This window comes from Amphiura filiformis, chromosome 6 (assembly GCF_039555335.1).
Source record: "Amphiura filiformis chromosome 6, Afil_fr2py, whole genome shotgun sequence".
NCBI lineage: Eukaryota > Metazoa > Echinodermata > Ophiuroidea > Amphilepidida > Amphiuridae > Amphiura > Amphiura filiformis.
The window spans coordinates 67,482,348-67,507,104 of NC_092633.1; the positions used below are offsets into that span (position 1 = coordinate 67,482,348).

General features: G+C 35.3%; 1 protein-coding gene across 2 annotated transcripts in view; it reads right to left on the minus strand.

The window, feature by feature from the left end:
• Positions 1-2,224: 2,224 nt before the first annotated feature.
• The window catches only part of LOC140155888 (uncharacterized), a 46,736-nt gene continuing 24,203 nt past the window's right edge, over positions 2,225-24,757 (minus strand). The window contains exons 4-10 of one of the 2 annotated variants that reach the window (XM_072178888.1): positions 10,720-10,845; positions 9,392-9,598; positions 8,443-8,523; positions 6,187-6,308; positions 4,627-4,864; positions 4,287-4,451; positions 2,225-4,220 (exon numbers count right to left, since the gene is read on the minus strand). In XM_072178888.1, coding sequence (XP_072034989.1) covers positions 4,036-4,220; positions 4,287-4,451; positions 4,627-4,864; positions 6,187-6,308; positions 8,443-8,523; positions 9,392-9,598; positions 10,720-10,845 — 1,124 coding nt within the window. In that variant the 3' untranslated portion in view covers positions 2,225-4,035. Of the gene's footprint in view, positions 4,452-4,626; positions 4,865-6,186; positions 6,309-8,442; positions 8,524-9,391; positions 9,599-10,719; positions 10,846-24,757 lie in introns of both variants that reach the window. The other variant, XM_072178887.1, reaches the window with a different exon arrangement.

Here is a 24,757-nt window from a genome sequence, read left to right on the forward strand (position 1 = left end):
TGAGCGACAGGCGAGTGGTATTTCACTGAGCGCAAGAAAAGGAGTTCTATCTGATTGGCTAGCAATCGATCGCTTAGGTCGCTCAGTAGTCAACTACAAACTCATGCATTCAATTCGATTGAAATCGATTATTCTATTATTGACGAAGATAAAGAGCGTGATAGTGTGTCAATAATGTACATTGTATTGCACCTGGTTTTACCAGCATTCCTTTATAAAATAATTTTCTCAAAGAGTTAAATATTATCAAAATTTTTACCCAGGATTTCAAATGTTTTACATCAAAATTGCAGTTAAACATATCCACAGCAAAATACCGGTCCTCACTAATTAGTACATTTAATTTCCAGTTAGTACATTTAAACGAAACCTGTGATTTACGTGACAACAAATAAAATTTTCTTACAATAGAAATATCATATGGGATACTGATATGGTAGGTCGCAACCGCCACTAACGTGGAGCTGCTACGCGTAGCTGACTTTTTGTTCCGTGGAGCCAAATTGACCAATCATGTTAGAGTTTTTCATTACTCGGAGGTAAAACTGACCAATCAAGTACGACTTACTCATTACGTGAAGCGAATTTAGTCATTAAGAATTTGCCAGACGAGCTTCACGTAGTTGCAAGATATCCTCGGTCACGATAGTTATGATTCAAAAAGTAATTTATGAAAAGTACGAACCGACTTATTATTAAGATGGACATGCACTCACAAGAAACTCATACAGTATTGTACACAACTATATAGCTAGGCAGAGTGGTGGTAAACCATGCACACAATTCTGCGATCTGCAGTGTATCGCCGGGAGCTGATTTGTACATCTTCTTGTGGCGTGGCCTGCGAATTCGACCTTCAGCAAACCAGTTCGGATTTACTTTATATACTAGTAGTAGGGTATACATACTGTAGTTACGGTACTGCCCGTTTTCCTATACACAATACTCAGTGCGCTCACCATTGACGCGTGACCTAGTGTATGTTAGAAGTATTATGCCATTGCCTATATGACGTCACTGTGTAAAAAATAACCAGTCAATATTTAAAGTATTCTCTGAAATTCTAGAAAATATAGTTTTGTAACATTTCCTAAATTTTTAGCTAATTTAGGTGTTTGGAAATATTGGTACTTTTGTGTTTTAGGAAGGATATGTAAACGACAGATAACACCAAAAAATATGAACAAATTATTTCTAAACCGTGTTAAGTCTGCAAACCATTATGCTTCTTTCATTTTCAAGAACGCTGGTTAACAATAAGCAGACTATTGTCTCATTTAAGTAAACAAAAGCCCAGACAGTATTGTTACCTTGCGTTCGCTTTATAATCATTCACCCAACTGAAACTATAATACCAGCTCATTGTTCATTGCACAGGTAAAACAGACACAAGTGCAGTGTGTATTTAACCAGAGAAGATCTGACGTAACATAGTTGAGCTGTTTTCATTGAGTGTTATCTTGGTTTAATAGCTTTTAATGGGGTTTAAGTCCTTCAAAGGTCGTGGTGAATTCTACTGTAGACATGACTGCATCATGATTATTTTAAAGTCAACAACATTCAACAATATGATCACCGTGATAGTATGACAGTATCAGTACCGTGGGTGTCAGTAATCCTGGCCTGACACAGTAGACAAACAAACAAACACGCCACACACATGGCACATGCATGCAAGGTAACATTGACTATACACTAATCAAACAATGGTATTGATCCTGTACAACTGTTGGTGGTTTATTTACATTCGATTCATTTAAAATCCACATAGTAGACATTAATATTGGCAAGAGTTTTCTCTCTCTGGAACGATGATGCATCAACTGGCTCCGCGTAATGAAAAGATCTAACATGATTGGTCAATTTAGCTCCATGAAGCGTTTAAAAGTAAGCTACTGGCGTAGCAGCAGCTCCATCGCCAGGCGTGTTACGGCCAGCCATATACTGATCATGCGAAAATCGTAAAACATAGAATAGAAACAGTGTGGCCGGCTCTCAAAATCTCAAATTGTATGCATAGCCTGAGTCGCACGGCCTATCTCGAACAAAATCACCATGAGTAGTTGTTGAAAAACGCGAGGATTCATCGTACTACCACGGCAATTTTTAACACGAAGATATAGGGATGATGACGGTGTGTACCGTATACTTCTATGTGATCGCAGCCTTGTGAACAAAAAAGCAATAGAGGGTATGCAATACAACGTCACTCAGAGTCATCCTCATTTTAAAAAAACTCTGTCCTCCATAAGGTACCACAGGGCAATTTGCATGATACTAAAATAAAACAGGTGATAAGTATGAATGGTTGTGGAATCAATCTAGAGAACTGTCCCTCTGTCATCTTAAGCTATCTTAGAACTGTCCTCCAGCATGGCTGCCATTTCAATTGTTATACCGTTCCAGTTGATTTATTGCATACATTCTATAAATCTCATCCCCAATGGCAGTACACTACAATACTGTGTTCTATGCTATGGGCCTTTGTGGGATACACTTTTACTTCTTTGTAGTGTAGAAAAAAAACACCATATGAAAAATGGGATCACCCTCCTTAAATAAGGGAAGACTTGGCACAGCATCATGGGCAATTTGTAATTGACTGAAATATAGCACTAAATGATGGATGACAATAAGTTTACTATAACTTAGGGTGTTAATAATTTAAAAAGTAATATTTTAGTTTAAAAATGACCAAAAAGGATGCACATAGCTGCACATGTAGATATAATTTGAAACATAGCCCAATATATTGGTCATACTTGATTAAACATACATAATAATAATACTGATATAATTATCATTATTATTACCATAATTATCAAAACAATACTGATACGATAAATACATATAAAATATACATCAAAATTATATAAGCTGGTTAAGAGTTGTTCATTGGTATTGATCCCAACAAATTCCCTTTGAACAAATTACATTATACTTAGTTCAGCACCATTTGGGAGAAAATTGTGGTTTTTGGTATTAATGCATGCCAAAACTTGATGCACATTTTTTGGGCAATTTTCAACATTTTTTTTAAAGGTACGAATAAAAGTGCACACATGGCACACATACAGGCCATACATTCACTGTGTCCAATTTTAGAGATGCAATATTCCTATGAAGGATAGCAATACATATGCAAGCTATGTAGCCTATATCATATTGACCCATATTTAACAACCCTTGTACTCAAGCAGTCATGATTACTTTGTATACTGCTTTTTCTCTTGCACAATCAGTTACTTCAATGAGAGCAAGTTCACAATGTGAAGATTTGCTCAAAGTGCTGGCAGCACTAGTGAAAAAGCAGAGTAGACATTATGATCATCTTCCATTTTCTTTAGGAAGATGACAATTCACCGTTTCAGTAAATCCTAGAAGCCTTTGCAGGTAGACACGCACAGCTATACGTGAAATGTGCTGTTATGATGTTCACTGCCAATGTGCACATTCATGTGATCTGAAATGATGACATCAGAGGTCTACTCACAAAGGCTTAAATGGGATTTACAGAAACATTTAATAAATATTTCCAGTAACTGTACCACTTTCAGGAAACAACCAAAGAATTGATATTGAAGAAAGCATATTCCATTTGTTCACTAAGGGAGATTTGTCATTTTGGATTGTCAGACATGGGACCAAAAAGTGTCCCTTCAGCATATCCAATAAAGGCAAAGATTACAACAAAATATACGTCTTGAAAAGCATCACCTCAAATATGAGCCTGCTATTGGCAAAGTACAAACTTGCTTTCACTTAAAAATCTGAATAACAATTTTCCTTAAGTTGCTATTATGGAGTTGCATCAAAGAAAAAAATACATAAAATTTATGTTTATACTTTTTAAAAAGGAGCACTTAGGTTTCATGGAAACATCACTATTTGATTGAAACTTTGTTTCACATTAATAAAACCAACAAAACAAAAACAGCTTTTCATGCATAAAATACAATGATCCAAAAAATTAAACATGATACATTACATGTACTGCAAATTTGTACAATTTTAAATTGTTCATTTCATTCAAACTCATGCTTCTGCCTCTTGGCTTGGTGCATCGCCATTTGTTGTTGGTGTTTCTGTTTTGTCTGATTTTACAGGCTCTTCCTCTTTGTTAGCATTTTCTGCTTCCTTTTCACCCGCTGCTTCCTCTTGCGTTGATGGTCCATTCTCGGTAGGTTTTGGTTCTTCTTCTTTGGTCTCTTCCTCTTTTGGTGTTTCTTCTTCTTTAGCATTTGGTGTTTCTTCTTCTTTTGCAGTTGGTGTTTCTTCTTCTTTAGCATTTGGTGTTTCTTCTTCTTTTGCATTTGGTGTTTCTTCTTTTGCATTTGGTGTTTCTTCTTCTTTGGATTCCTTTGGAGTTTCATCATTGGATTCCTTTGGTGATTCTTCTTTGGGTGTTTCCTCTGCTTTTGGGGTTTCTTCATTGGGAGTTTCTTCTGTTACTGTAAAAGAAAAGAAATTTTGAGGTAAAATTAAAGAAGTAAATTTTTTTATCCCAATGGAAGCAAGATTTTCTTCAACAGATAAACATTTTGTGACTCACTTTTGAGAAAACTAAATGTCCAAGCGATGTGATCACTTTCTATGCAAAAATCTTTAATCTCTTCCATGGCTTACCTTCCGTCTTTGTCTCTCCCTCTGCTGCCTTCTCTGTAGGTCCATTAGCTCCTTCACCTGATGCATCAACATCCCCATTGGTTGCTGCTGCTTCTGCTTCTTGCCCTTCAGGAGCATCTCCACCTGGTCCTCGATACTTCTTGGATTTCTTGACAAAACCAGCTTCAATCACAGAGTAGGCCATCTCAATGATAGATTCCTTCAGGTCTCGTGGTTCAATCTTCAAGACGTCTTTCATCTGAAAGTAATGAAGCAATATGAAAGGGTTACTTGAATCTGGATAATTCAATTGTTACTATAGAATAGTAAATATATTGATGAATTTTCACTATCATCTACTGTGTCGAGATGATCGGTAGGTCTAAACTTTTGAGTAGTAGATGCTAGTAATAGAGAAATGTAAAGTAAATTCCAAAGTTTAATTCTCATTCTTAGTCAGTTATTTTAATAAATAAAAACTAATTTTATTAAGCAAACCATTATGTTACCATCATGAGAATTCCCCTTGTTCTAAATTGAATGAAAATTATTCAAAACTTCAGTTGCGCATACTGTGATCATAAGCGTGTATTAGGCATTATACCTACAACGCGCCAAATATATGCTGCTAATGAGGCTACGATGACCTCCAGTTACCAAGCACTTTGTCCCTAAACTATGTATTTGGACTGTATAAGTGATATGATATAAAAAATATTACACATTAAAAGGAGAAAAAAATTTACATGTTTGTTCTGCAGTCGTTTTGTGGATACAAGAAGCCCAACAGCTAGCTCTGTATGCTGCCATCGTGTGATTTGAATTATGTGCACACCTCCAGTAGGCTCTGTGATATGCGACTTCTGTAGTCTATCATATGGCTTCATAGTCAACACCCAAGAACCAATGAAATTTGAACTTACAAGCTAAACCACACATACTGACTAAGAAAGTACTTGTGGTTAACTGTGCCCAGTATTTTATCCTAACAGTCATCATAACAAGAACATTGTTGATTCCTCAACTATACACTTTTAAATTATTTACACAGGGCCAAAGTTCACAGATTTCTGGAAGAAAATCTTACTGTTAATGGTTCTTTTGAACAATTCCAGTAAAAATGTTGTTGATTACTCACTCTTTTTGTGGCGTTTCTCCACTACACTAGTGGTTTTTTTTCAGACTGGCAACTCATCACATCTGACTGTTTCCTTTTATAGGCAACAGGAACCGCCATAGAAGGTGTGATGAGTTGGTCAAAGATGTTGTTGAGTGAATAAATGTGAGCAACTAAAAAACGGCACTGAAAATGTGAGTAATCAACATGTTTTACTAGTTGTAGGATAGGCTTTTACGACGGGAATTCATAACAATTAGTGGATTCCACTCAATGATTTCTAGAATTGTTAAAAAGAACCATGTTAACAGTTGATTCCAAATGAACACGTTCAAAGATCTACTCTCTTATATTATTCTTACTCTTAAGTTGACCAAGAAATAGAAAATAAATCTTTTGCTAGGATCTGAGCTTAGGACCTCTGTGTCTCTAGATTAGTGCTCTTACCAATGTTTATTACTCACCCTTGTGCTGTCAAATTTGGCAACTTTATTCCAATTTGAAAGTGCAGCTTTTGTATCCCTGTTGAAGTAACTGTAGAGCTTCAAACCAAATTTAGGAGCCATCATAGACGGTACATTATATCCTGAAAAAAGAAATTTAGTAGATTTTAGTAATTTTCTTTATCTATAATTGTGTTAGATGGGATAAGATGTTGAAAAATTGTATTTTTACACACACTTTTTATGCTCTATATAGCTTCTCTGCTGTGCAATGAGTGAAAATAAAATCAAGATTCACTTTCGGTTTATACCTGGGTACTTTACTGTTTTCAAAGTATTTTGTTTCAGGTTGTGAATGTCCAATCTACCTATTTCTATTTTCGCATCATGAAACTTTTTATTTTGTTATCTATTAAGGGATCTGGAATGAGCGTTTTGACAATATTTTTTGTGGGACATGAGAGCACATCAGATATATCGAATTGCATTCTGAATACGAAGAATGTCTTTCTGATATTAAATAATTTTCATTTTTTGAAATTCATGATATAATACAAATTTTATGACAAATTATTAAAATTTGATATTTTTCACATTTTTGATACATAACAGTCCTCAAAGTAAATTTCATAAATCTAATGATATATTCTTAAAGTGTGTGTAGCTAGGAGGAAAAGCTGACGATCAATTGAAAAGTTTGACCTTTCATATTGAAGATATGGATTTTTTTTTCCCCAAAAGACCTTTTTTTTTTTTTGGTGTTTTGGGAAAAAAAAATCCATATCTTCAATACGAAAGGTCAAAATTTTCAATTGATCATCGGCTTTTCATCCCACCTACATACACTTTAAGTATAAATGATCAGATTTATAAAGTTTACTTCGAATACTGTTAAATATCAAAAATATCAATTTTTAATCATTTGCCATAAAATGTGTATTGCATATTTCAAAAAATCAAAAATTATTTGATATCATCAGGACATTCTTCGTATTCAGAATGCAATTCGATATGTCTGATGTGCTCTAATGTCCCACAATAAATACTGTCCAAACGTTCATACCCCATCCCTTAAGAATAAGAGTAAGAGGTATTGTAGAGTGTGATATTTTCACGATATTAATATTTCACGATTTGAACTGTTTGGAGCAGTTTTGCGGTTTCTAATATTCGGGCTGGCTTGTTAATTTGCGCTTCTGAAATTAACCGCATAAAGAAAAACCTTGCAAAATTTTCCCCGGGTATTTCTGCCATTTGGTTAAAATTACCTGGTGTATTCAAATCACTATTTATCGGGAAGATAATATTTTCCACCCTAGCAGTTTTTGGTGGCAAAGCTGCTTGATTTTCACAGTGGTGGAGCCAAAACTAGTCATAACAGTGATGATCTTTCAGAAATAAAGTTGCTCTTTCTTGTGTGTTTAATTTCAAAATTAGAACTCATTTGGGGTTAACTGTTTATATGTTAAAAGTAAGCCATCAATAGAGCACAGCTATCACAAAAAAACAGACACACCAAACCTTTATTTGTATTGCCTTTAGATTAATGACTTGTGGTTTGGGGCATTAAGCACTTGGTCAGATAGGGATGTGCACAATTTATTTTGTGGTGTGCTATATACTCCAGAGTACTAATTTTTGATGATTAAAAAAAGATATCCTGTTTTGTCAAATACAATATATAGTTTAATCGTTTATTTGGATCTAACTTGCAATAAAGTTAATTTGGCAAATTTTTGGAAATAGGGCCAAAACATGTGTGACGAAAAAACAACAAAAACCCTGTATTAAGGGCGGATGGAATTTTCCAGTAGGTTTAGTCGGTCAGGGTTTTTTTCTGGAAGCTAAAATATCACTGAAAGCTTGAAAATGTGGCAACAATTTTAATGATTTTTTCACAAATATATTTTGAAAATGTTCCAAATTTTTTTTCAAAATTTGTCAGTCAAAATCAATCAATTTTGGCCCCAAAATGGCTGATTTCACATGATTATAGCAGTAAATTAAAAACAAAATCTCCCACAACATAAAATCTGGGTCGGTCGGGCCCGGTAAAACAGAAAACAGGTTGGTTTGTTTTTCGTCACCTGATCAGTATACACTCTTAATTTTAGGAAACACATTTTCTATTCTATTTTATTACCAATAATTAAAACTTTAATCCCAAAAAATTATTGCTGTATTTTTCTGGAATTGAGAGTATATCATGTCATTTTGGTTCATTTTATGTGACACATTTTTTATACTCAATACTTATTGAATGCCCTGGCCTCATACCTTGTGGTTTGAATTCCTTGGAGAGTATGTCAGCCATTTCTGCCCACCACATATTACCAGCACACAAAAGATGTCTGTTACCTGGAATACGAGCATCATGAAATAATCAGCGATATCATCAATAATTGCATGTCTCTTTAATTATTACAAATAAAATGTAACTTATATCCAACTACTGATTGCTGTAAAAATAAATACACAAAATGATAAACACATTTATATGAATACATTTTATTTGGTCCAATGGGCTATTCCATTTAAAATCCACATATCCCCTGTGGAAGAATTTACTGCCGTCTCAATTCTAGTTGCACCTTATGGTCAATCCAGCTGCATATTGTTGACATTTTTAAAATTCAGGTGAAATTGGCACAATCTGACAATTTTGTTTGCAATTCCAAGATATTCTCACACCTCTTCCACTTTTTATGGATGGAAATGGATAGATCTGGACTACTGAGTTCCACTAGCAAAATATGAATTCAAAATATTGTAGTCAACAAGAAACTCGCCTTACATAAGCAAATCCTGAAGCGGCTGTTTTGGATGCAACCCAAGGTTATCAACTGCTTAATCAAAGACCAAAGGTTTCACGCAATGTTGCAATCAAAATAAGAGAGTTTCAGGTTGCCTAGAATACAGTATTTCATACTTGCATAAAAATTCATGATAATAATCGTTTTGATTTAAGTAGCAATCTTGACATAGCCCTAGCACTGTGATGATAGGGCCTATTTTAGTATTATTAAGAGGTTTATTGAGGCCATAAAAAATAATGTTTCAAACATATTTTATATTTCTAACATCAATTAGACTACATATCAAGGCAAATTAAAACAAAAGAAAAAATACCAAAAAAGTTAATATTTTGTTATATACTTGTTTGGTTTTAAGTTACTTTATAAATGGGTTGAAGCATACACTTTGATTTGTTACAATAGCCACTTACCAGCAGCTTCTGGGAGAGTGAGTGCCTTCACATGAGCCTCTGCTACATCTCTTACATCAATCATTGGAAGGTTCACTTTGATCACCATGGCTGGATTACGTTCCAGTAAACGTTTACTTATTTCAGCGCTTGTCCCACAAGTTGAATTCAGTACGGGGCCAACCACGCCAGTTGGGTTGATCACGGCTAACTCAATTTTGTCCTCATCTGAAAATCAAAATAAAAGGATTAGCATAAAGTTAATGGCATGGTTATTGAATTACATTGTGTCGCATTATTATAGTTTTTCGGTAAGATTCTTCAGCGGTCTACCAGTTTGGCACTGTTTACAATGTAAACATGGCAGTGGGGTTTTGATTGGCTAATTGAATCATGTGTCATGTCATCATCACATCGGCACTTCATTCACCGATCAAGCTGCGCAGCATTGCGTGACCTAGTTACTTCTATGCGATAATCAGGTTGAGCAGTTGGACACCGCTGAAGGGCCTGGCTGAATACCATAGAGCCCGAGCTACTGCAAAATGAACCACTATAATCATTTCCTGTAAACTTTTGATGAGAGCATATTTTAAGTGAACATCGCAGAACTTAGTGCGTTGAAATGCACTTGTCTCCGATTGGCTGCTGAGGCCACCTGATTTTGGGAGCACGTGTGGCCGAGTGGATAAGGCGCCCGACTCATAATGCATAGGTTGTGAGTTCGAGCCTCGCTCGTGCCAGCGTGTTGTGTCCTTGGGCAAGGCACTTTATCCTCATTGCCTTATTGGGGGATGTGGTTGGGTTGGATTGGATGTTTGTATAGTTGTTTGTTTCAATGTTGCAATATTGGCGCTGATTTAGCTGCTGCCTGCAAATTGCATTGTGTCTGTTTAGGTGTGTTTAATGTACAATTCTAGCAATTTGAGTTTGAAATAAAAACCTTCCTTTTTTTTATGAACTTTGCGCTATACATGTTTTTAGCTCTGACTTTGCAACATCACGGTAGTAAGCGCTCGTCAAAATATTATAGTACTGTATTGACAGCACATATGATCAATGACCAAATATTTCTAAAAAAATGAAATGTAGATTTTATTCATGAATTGTTAGAGATGAGCAGGGAAAGCTGCACAATTGATTTTGAGAAAAGTACGATAAATAAATGAAAAGTGAACAAATCTTTCTGAATGCTTGCATTACCAATTGCAGGGAGTGATGATGAAACACTCACATGAGCAGCTGTCAATTTAAAGTGTCAAATAGCTTTACATGACTACTGATATAGCTATCAATTTACATCTGCTTTTAGAAATGGTTTTTCCCTGCATTCATTTCACAATATTTACCTTTGAGTTCTTTCACAAAGTCCCAAGCAGCCTTTTCTGCTAAAGCTTTACTTCTTGGATATGGGTCCAGGCTGTCCATGTTTTCTGGCCAGTCTTTTTCTGAGAATTCTCCATTGTCTAATGATCCTGTCATGATGAGAAGAAAATAAGCAACAAAATCATTTAAATAATACTGAAATGGAATTTGCTTTCGCAAGTTTGTTTAATTTACTTTTTTGACAATATGGTTTTAAAGGTGCATTGCAGGATGTTTGTATACAATGACAATTTTTAAAAGTGGATTTAATAACAGATATTATTATCACACATGAGATATGTAAATTAGCTAGTGTGATAATGCTCCAAGTGAAACTGTCATTTCATAACGTAGGCTTAGATATCATAAGATACATGACCGATTTAGAATCCCCACAACAGCAATCAGTTTTGTTGGCTCTCAGACATGAAATTAGAAATTGATACGCATTTCTTGCACATGTCATTGCCTTTGGCTAATGTTTCAATTTCACAATATGAAAATCTCATTAGTACAAGCCACAAAGTCCTACAAGGCGGTTCTCGAACCACGAGTCTCGCCTGCTTTTGTGACCGCCTGCTTTTGCGATAACTGTTGGTAGAGAGGTAAATGAATTTGGCGGTTATCGGCTGGGCACGATTATCTGGCCGATGGTAACTGTACCCACCAAGTTTCATGTCCATACGACAGTTTTTACTAATTTGACCTCAGATGACCCCTGGTGACCCCAAAATGACCTTCCAAAAATTTGCCTTGAAATGTTGACTGTACCCATCAAGTTTCATGCCCATACGAGTTTTTAATAACTTGACCTCAGATGACCCCTGAGTGACCTCGGATGACCCCGTAATGACCTTCCAAAAATTTGGCAAAACCAAAGAACTATTTCATCTAAGTAATAAATCAAAACAGAAAGATGCTTCCTTTACGAGTTATCACTCATTGAAAGTGCTACTTTGCTATACTTTACATGGAAAGCGACTATCTTAAAGTCGTCATATTTCCTTAATTACATGACCGATCAAGCTGTTATTGGGATATGTGATGCACAGTTGAAAATTAATTATTAAAAGATTTGGTGACCTCAGATGACCTTTGACCTTGTATGTGACCTTGACCTCACGAAATTGGATAAAGTATGTTGCGCTGAAAAATCAAATTTGGCAATACCAAAGAACTATTTCATCAAATAAATCAAAACAGAAAGATGCTTCCTTTACGAAAGTTATCACTCATTGAAAGTGCTACTTTGCTATACTTTACAAAGAAAGCGACTATCTTAAAGTCGTCATATTTCCTTAATTACATGACCGATCAAGCTGTTATTGGGATATGTGATGCACAGTTGAAAATTAATAATTAAAAGATTTGGTGACCTCAGTTGACCTTTGACCTTGTATGTGACCTTTGACCTCATGAAAATCTAATCAGGTCGAGTAGCTCTAGCCACGCAACTCCCCCCACCAAGTTACGTCACTGTACCCCATACGGATCTCCAGATAATCTGTTCACAAGGTATTTTGCTTATTACGCATATATTATGCAAATTAGGTACTTAATTACCATATTTTACGCTCAAAATCTAATCAGGTCGAGAACCTCTGGCCCCGCTTACTCCTCACCAAGTTACGCCACTGTACCCCATACGGATCTCCAAATAATCTGTTTTGAAGGTAATTTGCTTATTACGCATATATTATGCAAATTAGGTACTTAATTACCATATTTTACGCTGAAAATCTAATCAGGTCGAGAACATCTGGCCACGCTACTCCCCACCAAGTTACGTCACTGTACCCCATACGGATCTCCAGATAAGCTGTCCACAAGGGGTTTTTTGCTTGATACGCATCAAATACGCATAAATGATGCAAATTAGGTACTTAATTAGCATATTTTGCGCTGAAAATCTAATCAGGTCGAGAACATCTGGCCACGCTACTAAATCTAATCAGGTCGACACCCTTTGGTCATGCTTCCCCCTATAAAGTTTCATCATCATAGCACTTACGGTTCTCAAGATAACGCGTTCACAAGCTTTTTCCGAACACACACACCCCCACCCACCCCTACCCACATAACCCTGAAAATGGGGACATGGGTAGAGATGTAGGAAATTGGGGACAACCTATTGCATGACATTATGCTTGAAATTTTTATTGCTTATGTGTAGGTATACCCTACTTATCAACAATCTGTAGTGGGAATTACAAATGTCAAATTCCTTGTCCTAGTGATTTTTTACATTGGAACTGTGGACACACCAATACACACTCAATGAGATTTTTAACATGAAATATGGGGATATAGAATATCCCCATTTTAAATGTAAAGTTCTGGAAGTGTGTATGGGTATTTAACATATTAACTGGGGACATTGGAACTGTGGACACACACCAATACACACCCAAATGAGTTTTTAACATGAAAGAGGGGAAAACGGAGTGTGTTCATATAAAATGTGAACAACCCCTCTCAAGTTCTGGAAGGGTGTGTATATAAATGTTTAAAGCCAATTTTAGCTACTTTAGGAAAAGTATTGAGAGCTAAAATGAAATGAAATAATAAGGAACCCTGAAAGTACATTGTATGTTTTAATTCTCCCAGTCCTGGGGTTCTTTCAGATCTGGAAAAATTATACTTGTGCAATATTTGCCACATTTCCCTTCAACATGGCAGGATTCCCACAGGAGTCAATTGGGGAAGTAGGGATATCTCCAATTCTGTTTTGATTACATGGGGGTGTGGCAGAATGTTGCAATTGGTCGTATGCCATGAACTGGGTACGCTAAAATGGGGGACCCATTTTTTGTCAAGTTTCATTCAAGTTTATTCTTAAAGTACTTGACTGTGTTCAAAGTATTTGGTATCAATTTATTGCTAGAGGTCTGCTCTAAAAATAAAACCATTTCCAGCACATTTGGACTAGTATTGCATTAGTGTTGCATTTGAACTACAGGGTGTCCCAAAAAAAAGAGGCCCCACATTGCGCCCTCTTTTTCTCCTATTTCTGAAACGTTGATCAAATATATTTTGGTATGTAAAGAAACCCTAAATCGTTAGCTTTAATTAAACCAAAACAATTCTTTCAATCGGCTCACAATTTTTGAAGATATGCCCTCTTTAAGAAATGTACCTGTTTTTCACTCTGTCCACGGATGAGGTTTGGCTACATCAAAGATTTAAACGAAACACACGGTTAATGACATGGATAGATAATAGCATTAGTCTTGGGAAAGCATTCGTCTTGGGAAAGCATTCACTATAAGCGAGGATCACCAGCTAGCTTCAAACATCTTCGCAACCTCAGATTATTGCTGCATTCGCAAGTATCCGGCGCACAACGCCTTAAGGATTGCACGCAACGCAACTAATGCAATGAGAACTAGGCCTGAAACCTGTATTCATCACGGAGGCAACCAGGAGAGGGCAGAGCAGCACAGTAAACTCACTTCAAAAGAACCAAAGACAAACTAAACAGCCCTTTTCAGGGGTACCTTTTATTCCAAAGAGAGAAATGACTTATGTTGTCAATAAAAAGAAAGCAAGAAACGAGAAAAACATAAGTAATTGCAAGTATAGCAAAAGAAGTCCCATCCCACATCAATTTCGCCCAAATTAATGACACTTAACAAAATCCATAACCCATAAGCCCACCGGTAAAGCCCATTCCCTTAAATAAAGTTGTTATTTTATAAAGTTGTCATCGAGGAATGTTTTATATTCATGCATGGTATATGCACTTTTCAATCTTTGAAGTAGCCAAACCTCCTCTGTGGACAGAGTGAAAAACGGATACATTTCTTTAAAAGGACATATCTTCAAAAGTTATGAGCCAATTGAAATAATTGTTTTGGTTTATTAAAGCTAACGATTGTAGGTTTCTTTACATACCAAAATATATTTGATCAACTTTTCAGAAATAGGAGAAAAAGAGGGCGCAATGTGGGGCCTCTTTTTTGGGGGGACACCCTGTACAAGTGTAGGGAATTGAAGGAAAGGATGTATACAAACAAGCTAAGCATGATTCAAATGTGGTTATTCCAACAGGTTGTGTTCTTTATGTTGGAATAGATATGATACATGAAAACAATAAATTTGTACTTCGGGTTCAAGACCATGAAGACAATATGTGCTCAATATCCGCCTAATAATATACCATATTTAAAGTCACCCTGTATAGTACCATTTTGCATAGAGATGACAAATAATATATGTACTTAACAGAATGTACAAAGGGCCATTTAATTACATAGAAGAAAATGAAGTTTGTATTCCATGACTACACTTACTACATTAAACCTGTTTAATTTTGATGAATTTCAGTACTAATGAGTCAAACATAATCACCCTGTATAATATGTTGAACGCCCTGTATACTTAATATTTGAGTATAACTATGGGCAGAAACTCACGACTCATGTATTTCTCTTTCTAATTTACATTTTCAGTGATGAAATATAGGACTGCTACTTAAATAAAGAAGTTAATTGATCTTCAAATTAATTTTTTGCATCAAAAAATACAGTCGAATTTGACCACCCTGTATGATCAACACAGAACACCACCAGTCGTCCCGTTTATGATTTGTTTGTGGGCCATTGTCATATTTTTTTAAATCCACATCTGTTTTGACTTGTACATTTTGGGAGAAAAAGATGACTCAGGTATATTAAAATTTCAAAATATGTATTTTTTTTTTATGTTACACCCTATAGGAATTTTACCGCCCTGAATATTGGATCTCTTTTGCCGTATCTAACATCCTTGTAATAAGCTTTCCAAAAATATATACGTGTGTGCACTTTAAATGTAAGGAATAAAAGTTATGCTTACTGCAGTACATATTGGTGACGTTTATGTCATTTTTTCAGTGTGTAATATTCATGACATACGACCAATTACAGACACTTATTTCATGCTGAAATTGGGGATACATACAAGGATTCTTACTAGTCAATTGGGGAAGAACCATGAAATAAGGATATCTTCATATTTCTCTTTTGTTTACATGGGGATGTGGCAGAATATAACAATCAGACACTTATTTCATGCTGAAATTGGGGATACACACAAGGATTCTTACCAGTCAATTGGGGAATCGAATTGGACACAAAGGTGTGGCAGAGTGTCGCTCTCACAGACACTTATTTCATGCTGCAATTGGGGATACACACAAGGGTTCTTACCAGTCAATTGGGGAATCGAATTGGACACAAAGGTGTGGCAGAGTGTCGCTCTCACAGACACTTATTTCATGCTGCAATTGGGGATACACACAAGGGTTCTTACCAAGTACCGCGAAATGTGAATATGGTCGAATCCAACCAAAAGTGTCCACGGGCCAAAAATAAAAGTCCGAAATAAAAATGTCTCCACATTTTTTTCCTTTTGCCCATTGATTGATGACATATTGGCCTTATAGGAACCAAAAGTGCCATTACTAATCTTGAAAAATAAATCCAGGACGTGTGATAGTAAATGTGATATCAAAACCCAATGTTACCTACGAATACCACTAGGATGCTTTCACTATCGCAATACTAATCAACCTAAAACAAATGGAATATTCCCATTAACGCTTTTTTTCGTGTAATGTAGACCACAGGGTGTCAGGAAAATGCTAGCTCAACCAGAAAATATTTGTTTTTATTTTTATAACGCGATCAATATGATCTTAGTCAATTTATGCTAGTTTATTTTTGAAAATGAAGTTTAGGTCAGTTTCTGTATTTTATTTATCAAATGAGTATGAATCAATTTACACATTGTATAAGAACGAGTAGGATATATGTTTTCAAGAATATTAGGAATTATAAGCATACACCTAACGCTTTATACAATGAAAAGGTGAACAAACCCGGTATTCGTAGGTAACATGAGCGATTTAACAATATCTATATTGAGTTTAGAGGTTTAAAGTTTGCTATTATGGTAACTAATTAATAAAATGGTAGTTTTAGATCTCTTTCAGATGGTACGTCCAAATGAATAAATGCTATTACCTTAGATCAAAATTTTTTGATGCTTTTAGCAAGATTTTGACCACTTCATTTTGATATACAAGTAGTTAATCAGCAATTTTACATAATAAATAATTGTTGAATGAATCCGTGATATCGTATATGGGTAATAATAGTGTCCTGGGGTACCGCTTAAAGTTTTTGACAATTAATTTCCATTGGTAGCGACACTTCATTACACATGTCATGTATTATGCTGTATTCGTAAGTAACATTTCAGTATTTGTAGGTAAGAATTAGACTTTTGGTGGATATCCCAATCAAAACTTCATTTTATAAAGCACTTTGAATGTATCATTTTCTTTATGTGCGTTTATTGATACTTTAGACCCTATCATGTATTAATAATGTCGGTTCACAGCGGTTGAAAGAGTATTGAAGTAAGAAACAAAGGCACTAAAGTGACTTTAATTTGCTTAATTGCACACAACTCGCTTAAAACCGTTATTGCAGACTTGTGAAGTCCATCTTGGAGTCAGTTACGTCTTGTGGCCTTTCGTTTGAGGGCAACTACAATTAGCTTTATACCAGGGTCCATCATTATGTTGTCTAGATCATGAGACAATGAGAACAGTCGTTTTTCCATGGTATTCAGTAGGTAACCTTAGCGAAAACGTCAAAAGTTACCTTCGAATAAATCAATTTGGACACAAATTACTCAGACACCAGAAGGTCGGTAAACATTTAAAATGAAGCACACATGACAGTTGACAAATCCAAGTATTTATCCCCTTTTCTAATCTTCTTTGAATCTGATTTTTCTTTCAAATGAGCAGACCGTCGTCTATTTCAGTACATATTTTTCAACAATTAAGCCGTATTCAGTTTTGCATGGTGGGCATGTATGTGAATTCGCAACTTTCATTGACATATGATTTGATAGCAAACATACAGGCCTTCGTTATGTACCAATATGGGCATTGGCATGAATGGCGGTGTTTCACAATACTGTCATGATGTCAAATTGTATTCAGAGGTAACATTCGGTTACCGAAATTTACCTCTGAATACTTGCTTTTATTGTTGACATCTCAGAAATATTTAAACGCAGGCTATTGAAACTTGGTAGAAATAAAGAGTGTATTACCCTGCACCTATTGCTTAACTATTGTTTACTATTCTCTCACTTTGTGGAAATGACACAGCTTTTAACATGTATTCGGAGGTAATGCATATTTTTACCAAACCTACCTTTGTGCCATTTAGAATTTCTGGCAGCTAAACACAATAATAAAGATGCCTGAATGCAATGCATTTCAGTATTGGACATATCAAAGCTTGTATCAATTGCGCATTTATTAGTGATTTCCATTTTTTAAAGATATATCTAGTGCTATGAAAAATTGTATTCAGTAGGTAATGTAAAAAAATACCACTCAAAAAATGATCACAAAAAATTCATAATTATGTACAAATATGTGAAAAATTGAACAGGAAATCTTTGAATACACGCCTTTCAGGAAATCAATTTAGATTCAATCCAATGACTTCTTTTCATAACTGATTTAGACGCGTTTTTAAAAATACTTTAAGAAATATTTTGAAAAAATGGGTAAAAATAGCATGTTTTGGGGTCTCTGTGTCTAAGTTTTTTTTTTTTGTTGTTCTTATTATATATGGCGTGCAAGCGTATGATCAAGGCGAATAAACACAATACAAAAATGAATGCCAATTGATTAATACTTTTAAGTTATGGCCCTGAACATGCCGTGTACACTTTTGGTTGGATTCGACCATATATTCATTGGGCATTTAGGTGTGGCAGTGTCACAGTGGCAGGGTTCTTACCAGTCAATTGGGGAAGTACCGCGAAATGTGAATATATCCATTGGGCATTAAGGTGTGGCAGTGTCGCTATCACAGACACTTATTTCATGCTGCAATTGGGGATACACACAAGGATTCTTACCAGTCAATTGGGGAAGTATCGCGAACTGGGCATATATTCATTGAGCATTAAGGTGTGGCAGAGTGTCGCTCTCACAGACACTTATTTCATGCTGCCATTGGGGATACACAAGGATTCTTACCAGTCAATTGGGGAATCGAATTGGACACAAAGGTGTGGCAGAGTGTCGCTCTCACAGACACTTATTTCATGCTGCAATTGGGGATACACACAAGGGTTCTTACCAGTCAATTGGGGAAGTACCGCTGAAATGGGAATATATTCATTGGGCATTAAGGTGTGGCAGAGTGTCGCTCTCACAGACACTTATTTCATGCTGCAATTGGGGATACACACAAGGATTCTTACCAGTCAATTGCATGGAAGTACTGCGAAATGGGAATATAAACATTGGGCACAAAGGTGTGGCAGTGTCGCTATCACAGGCACTTACTTCATGCTGAAAATTTGCTATTTCAGATTATCCACCCCCCCCCCCATTTCCAACTCCTTTTCCTCTCAATATTGCATGGGAATTCCCATCACGAAAATGCCTAGATTGAATGGCTATAATGCCTATTGCTCGGGAATTCCATTTATGTAAATACCTATTGTTTGGGAATTCCCATCAGAAAAATGCCTCTTGCATTGGAAATTCTCATCACAAAGTAAAGTACTCAAACAAAAATGTGCAATTGTATTGCAAAAAATAACCAAACATGAGATTAAAATTGGTCTGAAACTGGGGTAAGGGCTCTGGTATGAACGTTTGTCATTTGGACAGTATTTTTATGGGACATGAGAGCACATCATGCATCAGACATATCGAATTGAATTCTGAATACGAGGAATGTCCTGATGATATCAAATAATTTTGATTTTTTTTTTTTTAATTTGTGATATAATTGGCAAGATTTTTTGGCAGACCCAGAGGGGCTGGGAAGTGATTTTTTTCATGCTCTGAGGGGGCAAATGATTAAAAATTGATATTTTTGATATTTAACAGTCCTCGAAGTAAACTTTCTAAATCTTACTGATGATAAATCCAAGCAATCCAGGTAAATCATCCACATAGTAAATTGCTCAACCAGGCCATCCTACACTCATTGCATTATGTTCTGATGTTCTGATCTGATGAGTGTAGGTCGGCCTAGCCTGCTTGGCTTGCCTTCATGAAACAATGTTGTAAACAACTATGTTTTAATCAACCACCAAGTTCATTTTAAATATAAATCTAATGATGTTTACTTAAAGTGTATGTAGCTGGGATGAAAAGCTGACAATCAAATGAAATGTTCGACCTTTCGTATTGAAGATATGGATTTTTTCCCAAAAACACCTAATTTTTATTTTTTTGTGTTTTTGGGAAAAAATACATATCTTCAATAGCTACATACACTTTTTATCCCAGCTACATACACTTTAAGTACATATCATTAGATTTATAAAGTTTACTTCGAGGACTGTTAAATATCAAAAATATCAATTTTTAATCATTTGCCCCCTCTGGGCCTGCCAAAAATCACTTCCCAACCCCTCTTGGCCTGCCAAAAAATCTTGCCCCTCCCCCTCCCATGCTAAATTGTTTGGGATCTAAATGTGCAAACCTTAAGGGATCTGGAATGAGCGTTTTGACAGTATTTTTTGTGGGACATGAGAGCACATCAGGATGATCAGACATATCCATAATAATAATGATATCAAATAATTTTCATTTTTTGAAATTCACGATATAATACAAATTTTATGACAAATTATTAAAATTTGATATTTTTCACATTTTGATATATAACAGTCCTCGAAGTAAATTTTATAAATCTAATGATATATTCTTAAAGTGTATGTAGCTGGGAGGAAAAGCCGACAATCAATTGAAAATTTTGACCTTTCATATTGAAGATATGGATTTTTTCCCCAAAAGACCTAACTGATCGTCGGCTTTTCATCCTACCTACATACACTTTAAGTACATAATTATCATCAGATTTATAAAGTTTACTCGAGTACTGTTAAATATCAAAATATCAATTTTAATCATTTACCATAAAATGTGTATTACACTGCGAAATTCAAAAAATGATATCAGAAGGACATTCTTCGTATTCACAATGCAATTCGATATGTCTGGTGTGCTCTAATGTCCCACAATAAATACTGTCCAAACGTTCATACCCCATCCCTTAAATGGTCTATATTGTGAGTGCAACAAACAGGAAAATTTGCATATTTTAAGCATACTGCTTTTTAAGCATTTTATTTAAAAAGGGGCCCCATTAAGGAATCGGATAACAACGTTTGCACAGTATTTTTGTGGGACCTGAGAGCACATCAGACATACCGAATAAGTATTCTTTGAAATTTGCGATATGATACAAATTTTATGGCAAATTATAAAATATTACTATTTTTTTTCATTTTTGATATTAACAGTCCACGGAGTAAACTTTATAAATCTAATGATATGTAAAAGTGTATGTAGCTGGGATGAAAAGCCGACGATCAATTGAAAATTTTGACCTTTCATATTGAAGATATACATATACATTTTGTTTTGAAAAGAAATCTATATCTTTAATACGAAATGTAAAAATTTTCATATGATGAACGACTTTTCATCCCAGCTACTTACACTTTAAGTACAAAATTATCATTAGATTTATTCAATTTACTTTGATGACTGTTAAATTTCAAAAATATCAATTTTCAATCATTATATCGCAAATTTCAAAAATCTAAATTACTAGTATTTGATATCAGAAGAACATTCCTTGTATTCAAAATGCAATTCAATATGTATGATGTGCTCTCAGGTCCCACAAAAATATGTGAAAATGTCACTATCCGAGCCCTTAATGTGTGCCAAAAATCACTTGCCCCTCTTGGCTTGCCAAAAATGGTTTGCACCCTTCCCTCTCAGCTGGTCAAAATGTCTTCCTTCCAATTCCCAACCCCGCTCTTAATTATTGGTGAAGGGATGATTACATAATCTAATGTTCAGATATCAGTAGACCTATATTTTTAGAGAAAAGATTGGTATAGCTATATATTTTACCTTCATGCAAATTAATTGCTAAGTTTTAGGTAAAAAGAAGCTATGTTTTTGCATGCAAGACATGCATATAGAGATTGTAATATGGGTGGTTGTGAAGAAATTCCAACCAAAAGGCCATTTATTCCATAGGGAAAAAGACACTAAAGTTTCTCTATTTTTGAGGAACTATATAAAGTTATCGTGAGAACGTGTTTAGATTAATGGTGATCAAGACTTAATTGATCTTAATTGATCTCATCAGCTACATTTTGCTCAGCTTAATTTAGGTATATTTGTTCACAGTAGAAACATAAATCTGCATAGCTATATAACTTGGGTCTAAAATGCCTAACTTTTTGACATTGGCAATTTGGTCCATTTTAAGTGACGGAGTTTTTCTCTAAAAATGGAAAATGCAATGTCTATTATGGCATTGTGTAGGCCTATGCTAACATAAAGTGATGTTCTACTATGAAAATTAAGCATGAGTGGTTTTGATTTCATTCAAATGGATATCTTTTCTTTATTAGAAAAGAGTAGACCTATTAGTAGGCCTACATATCATAATAATGAAAATCTATAGTTGGGTACAATAGGTATATAGTTTGTATTTGTTTGGTATAAACTGAGGAGTAGGCCCTATTATACAAGTGCCTTCATAGTGGGTGACAACACCGGGTGGACTCCATAAGTGGGTTTATCCTCTGTGGTGGTTCTGAAAAGAATGTGTGATTGGAAGCATGTAGGTGATTTATTTTTTCATGCATACATTTTGAGAAACATAAATGCTTTTAAGGGCATATTTTTAACCCATTTTTCAAATAGGGAGCTTGCTACGGAATTGTTTGAATGTTTTGACCACGAATATGTATTTCTAAATAAAATGATGCAAATACACTTTCAGCTCTTCATTAAAGCATCAAATTATACATTATCTGAATAATAATAATAAAATATATTTTTGAGCGCCTCACAACAAAAGCAAGTTCACCAAGCGCTTTACAAAGCAAAATACATGAAAGCTAAATACACAAATTATTTGCAAGGTACAAGCCAGCTGTACAATGCCATAAATTAAAAACAAGGTTACTATACCATAAATTAAGTACAATAATTAATCTACATCTTGAACGACAATTTGAATAAGATGAGTCTTTAGGAATGTTTTAAAGTTTTGCAGAGAAGTGATGAATCTAAATGATATCTGTAGTATTTAGGCATTTATTGGTTCATGATTTTATGATTATACCAAGAAAAAAAAAAAAGGTTACATGTAGATTTGTGAAAATAATCTAAGTTGCTGTTAACAAATATTAATGTCCTTTTCACATGACATAATCTTTGTACCTCTACTCGTACCCTGTGAATGTCAAGTTCTAACGTATGCGATTTAGCCCGCATTCCAAATTCCTGAGCAAGCTGTTTACTATGTTTACGGGACATAATGCAACACGAGGTTCGCTGCCCGCACACAGCGCACAGTAGGCCTACATTTGGCGGGTCATTTGAGTAGGTCCAGCCATAGCATGGCAGATGCAGTATTATTCTGTTGAACAGAAAGTTAATTTTGTTCAGTTTTATTTCAAGAGACCAATCAGAAAATGGACAATATTCTTTCAACTCAACAAAACCCAAACAAAGCCTAAATGCAAATTATTATTAATTTCATTATGTTGATGGCAGAAGATACAGCGTGCAGAAATGCTTTTACCAAAAATTGGTGACTCCATATGTTACATTATAATATTTTATGTATTAAACATAATACTTTTCGTGACGTCAAAAAGTATATTACAAGTCAAATAAAAATGGGTTCCACGCCGAGTTGAATCACATTAAATAGCGCGCTATAATCCCGACTCTTCATTGTTTGCTAGATTCAAGCGAGGTCATCCAAAAATCTATCAAAGATAAATTTCTACTGATGCTGCTAAAAAATCCAAGAGGTGCTTTTGGATGTTTATTCTGCACTTTACCAGTAGGCCTACTATAGTAATAAATTCACCAGATCTAAATCTACCGTGCCAGGAAACTGAATTCCTGTACCATTGTGTACTCTGTAGTGTTTTTCATTGGCTTTCCCTACACCATGACATCTAATTTCATAAACTTATAAAACAGTTATAAGATACACACATTTGCTTGCATTTTCTTCATTAATGTTTATAATGCACCCATATTTATAAACAAAATTTCAGATTTTCAAGAATATGCCTATTTTTAAGCACATATTCTTACTAATTCGACATGTCCATTATGAAACCGTGAAACTGACCTCGAATCCAAAAAAATTGGACCCCTCAAATTCCAATAATTAAATTCCTTTTGCTGGAAAATAAACTAGGCCTATTATTATGTCAAGGACTCACAACATGCCCTTAGGCTTTTCAATGATGTTCACTTCATTCAATGCAAATCAATCACTACTATTCACTATGGATGTGAAGTCCTTGTACACCAGTATCCCACATGACGAGTGACTACGAGCTTTACGTCATTTCCTTGACAGGCGTAAGATCAAAGAACCATCAACTGACACTATTTGTCGACTTGCTGAACTTGTTCGAATCTCACTTGCTTTGAATTCAATGGACAGTTTTACCTTCAGACCCAGGGCGTAAAGATGGGTACCAGATTCGGACCAGTATATGCTTGTATCTTCATGGGTTTCATTGAACAACAGTTTCTACAACAGTATAAGGGTCCAAAACCTCATCACTTCCTCAGATACATTGATGACATAATCGCGACGCTAACTGCAGAGAAGAAGATTTGTTACACTTCATGGAATTTGTCAATCAATTCCACCCGGCGCTTAGATATACCTGGGAAATCTCCAACGAACAGATCAGTTTCCTAGACATCATGATCACCATCGATGGCAATCATCTCTGCACTTCAGTACACTACAAGAGCACCGACTCCCATTCGTACTTGACCTAAACATCATCACATCCAAAGTCATGTAAGAATTCCATACCGTTCTCACAACTTCTCCGCCTGAGACGACTATGCAGCAGTGAAGCCGACTTCAGCAAGCAATCCTTGGACATGATCCAGTTCTTCAAGTCTTGTGGTTA